Genomic DNA, 3,310 nt, shown 5'->3' on the forward strand with positions numbered 1-3,310 from the left:
GTGGTATTGTAAACCCCAAACGAGGTTTTTTAAAAGTGTAGCGACTTGTCCCTTCGCCCGCGTCTGCGGAATAGACACATGCGTGTATTTGGTTTGGAGAAAGTACCCCTGTGTCTTTAAGACTCACATGGTCGTAAAGCGTTATTCAAAACATTGTCATAATTACTCACCAGTGTTGGGTTGCGCCGTAACTGGTCTTTTAACAGCTGTGGTTTTTGGGGCTAATGGAAATGAATGGATACACACAGTCACGACCACATTACGGAACAACTCCTTGGTAATTCCATTATAATATTTCAATATTGCCTAGTATACAAATATTATACAACGTTTTGCAACTATAGCTAACATGAGTCATACACCGTGACGTTGTAATTTTCTCACAATAAGCCAGATATACATACCGCTGAAATTCGTGGAGTCCTCGTCTTCGTCTATCAAATCGAACAGTGTCAAGTCTGTAAATAGACTATCTTCAGACTGTTGTAATTGATCGGCGTGATCCATTCTGACGAGTTAGGCGATAACGCGAGACTGTAAGAACTGGAATCCAGCCAAAACTTTGCCTGTTACACTGCTGGTACTTATATCCCTAACCGATAAACATTCTCTTCTAAGAAACACACATGGCCCCCCCCATAAAACCATTAATCTTAGGTATCATTGGGCGTGCACGTACTGGTCTGTAGAAATTATTTTAAGAAACATTTTAGAAAACGTTTTAGACCGTTATAATGTTAAAATCTATATTATTTTAAGACATACAACGGTGTCTAAATTTCATAGCGGTTAAAACGTGGTGAAAATGTGCCTCGGTGTCTGTGTTTGATTCACCAACAGACCGCTAAGAATATTATCAAGCAAAATGTTTTTTATTAACGGTATAAGAAAATGTATCTATTCTTTATAGCGACGTGTTCACAAACCAAGCTTGACTTTTTGAGGGTTTATTTTTTCGCGATGCGATGTTAAGAACATTTTTGCATGAAATACATGTGGTGATTATAAATTAGAAAACTTTACATGAATATAAAATGTTTATAAACTTTCCCTGAGGTCAATTTTAGCCCCCCTCCCCCCCTCCCACTCTGCATTCCAGAACCTTTAACTAACCCCCACCGCACGTCTCCAAAATATCTCAAATTATCTCTAATACGTGATTTTAAAACTTTAAGACCAATCCGTTAAAGTATAAAGAACAACACCCCATCATTTGTTGCCTGTTAATACCTTAAAAACTTTTATGCTTGCGGTGTGTGGAAATTTATTTCAAACTTTCGCGAATGTGTTATTAAAAATAAGCTGTGTCTTATTACATTATTTTAAAAACTTTAAGACCAACCCCGCGTGTTTAAAATTTCTTTTCTGGGCAAACACATCATTTGTGTTTGCGTTGTGTGTTAATACTTTTAAAGTTTAAAACTTATAAACTGATAAGTGAATACTTTTCGCTCTCGATAAAACAATGGGGGGGGGGTCGTTCTAAAGCAACACAACCAATTGAAAAATGTCTTGTGTTATGTAGGCGTGGTTACACCATTGGCGCATATTCCTAAACGCTCCGGCCTGACAGGGTCGCAGCGCGTCCCTGGAGCTGTCAGACACTGCCCGTTGTTGGGAGCTGCGAAGATGGCTTCTTTGTGTGGAGAAACATCAGGGTTCGCTACTCTACAAAGTGAAGAGGTAGGCGGCTAAAATATTTTTTCTGATCGTGGAATTGTTGTATCGGCGCTTAGCGTATGTCATTTTAATACTTGGTCTTCTTTTTAGCAAAACCCGACCCCGCCCTCTACGCCATGTGACAGCGGTGGGCGTGTGAGTTCAGATGGGGTACCACCTATTGAAGAACTGCCGGGTGTTAGCGATGATACCTCGCTACAAATGGTAAATTTAAACGAAAAAACTTAGCTCAAAAGTACGTTAAATGCTCGATATTTTAGGTACAAAGCATGTCTATTTTGTTAAGCCTTCCTTTTCTTTTTCCTTTAATAGAATAAAGAGGAGGTGGACGGGTCAATCTTCAGACTACCTGCACAACTGAATGTTTCGTGTCTATGCTTGTGTGTTCGGCCAAATGTTAATAAAGCTGATGCCCAACCAGGTTTAGCTAACGATGTCCCTAATGAGCCCAATGTTATGGCCCAGATTGTGAAAGCAGTAGTTTATTGCATCTTCAAACACTGTTTAAAGGGGGTCCTGGTTGATGACTGCCCGGCCTGTTTGATTGACCATCCCGGTCAGCGGGGTCACACATGCCTGTCTGTCGGCTACACAGATGGGTTTGAAGATGTGACGTTTGCCGCTTTAGAAATTTATAAGTCTCTCAGTTTAGCCCGAATTTTATTGGCTGTTCTGTACACCGCCAGGTGTCTGGGTTCGTACACCGTTACAAATGACACTGAGCAGGGCATAAAACAGTTGCTGAAAAACATAATTGACGACCGCTCCCCATACGAGCATGTACACACCATACTTGAACAGCTGGATGAAAAATTAGTAGACATGACTTTTGATGCGTTGCAAAAGAAACACTATTCTTATTTTTACAGACGCAAAAAAAAAGACCTATGTAAAATGTGAATACAGCTTTCACTCTGTTTTACAGACCCGGGTGTGCCATCGTCCGAAGAATGAAGAATTTCGAATGTATACGTCTGAATTCTTACTAAGAGTGCTTTACACACTTCTCTCTACAAAGCTTGATCTGCAAAACAAAGAGTCGAATGCTAATGTCCTTAAATTTGTTAAAGAGATAGATGTGTATGTCAAGAACTTGATTGAAATTATTGCAGATCTGATGTTATCAGATCAGAAACGGAAGCCTGGGGGGTTCTACAGTGTGTATTCCAAAATACAGCGTGTTTTGCACAGAACCTGTGGTAACACCATCCCGCTGATTACGCAGGCAAATTTTTTTGCTCTGCTAGATCGGATCGCCCAATGTGGTTTGCATGGCTTTAGACATGGGGAGCGGAAGGGGATTATGAATGCTTTTTCAGATGCCTCAAAGTTTCTCAGCAATGTTGGGGTGGTGGTTATGTGTACCGAACTAATTTTCCGCACCAACATTTAATTGTTGAATGCAAACAGGAGCCGGTAACGCATGTGCACTGCGATGTTTCTGTGTTTGAAACCCCCACTGTTGAAATAAAGCGGTTCACATTTCACATACTTGCAAACTGGAGTCTGTAACTTGTGTAAAATGTGTGCTGCGCTGTTTCTGTGTTTGAAAACCCCACTGTTGAAATAAAGCGGTTCACATTTCACATGGTGTTTGTCCTGCGAGTTCTTTCCGTGAGACTTTACGCAG

General features: G+C 40.6%; 1 protein-coding gene across 1 annotated transcript; it reads left to right on the plus strand.

Annotated features, from left to right (window-relative positions):
* Positions 1-230: 230 nt before the first annotated feature.
* LOC148836392 (uncharacterized) lies at positions 231-3,073 on the plus strand. The gene is made up of 5 exons (XM_088914308.1): positions 231-270; positions 1,520-1,683; positions 1,771-1,884; positions 1,993-2,043; positions 2,606-3,073. The coding sequence occupies exons 1-5, from the start codon at positions 231-233 to the stop codon at positions 3,071-3,073; spliced, it is 837 nt and encodes a 278-aa protein (XP_088770434.1).
* The last annotated feature ends 237 nt before the right edge of the window (positions 3,074-3,310 follow it).

Source organism: Atractosteus spatula, chromosome 4 (assembly GCF_055471065.1).
Source record: "Atractosteus spatula isolate fAtrSpa1 chromosome 4, fAtrSpa1.hap1, whole genome shotgun sequence".
Classification (NCBI taxonomy): Eukaryota; Metazoa; Chordata; class Actinopteri; order Semionotiformes; family Lepisosteidae; genus Atractosteus; species Atractosteus spatula.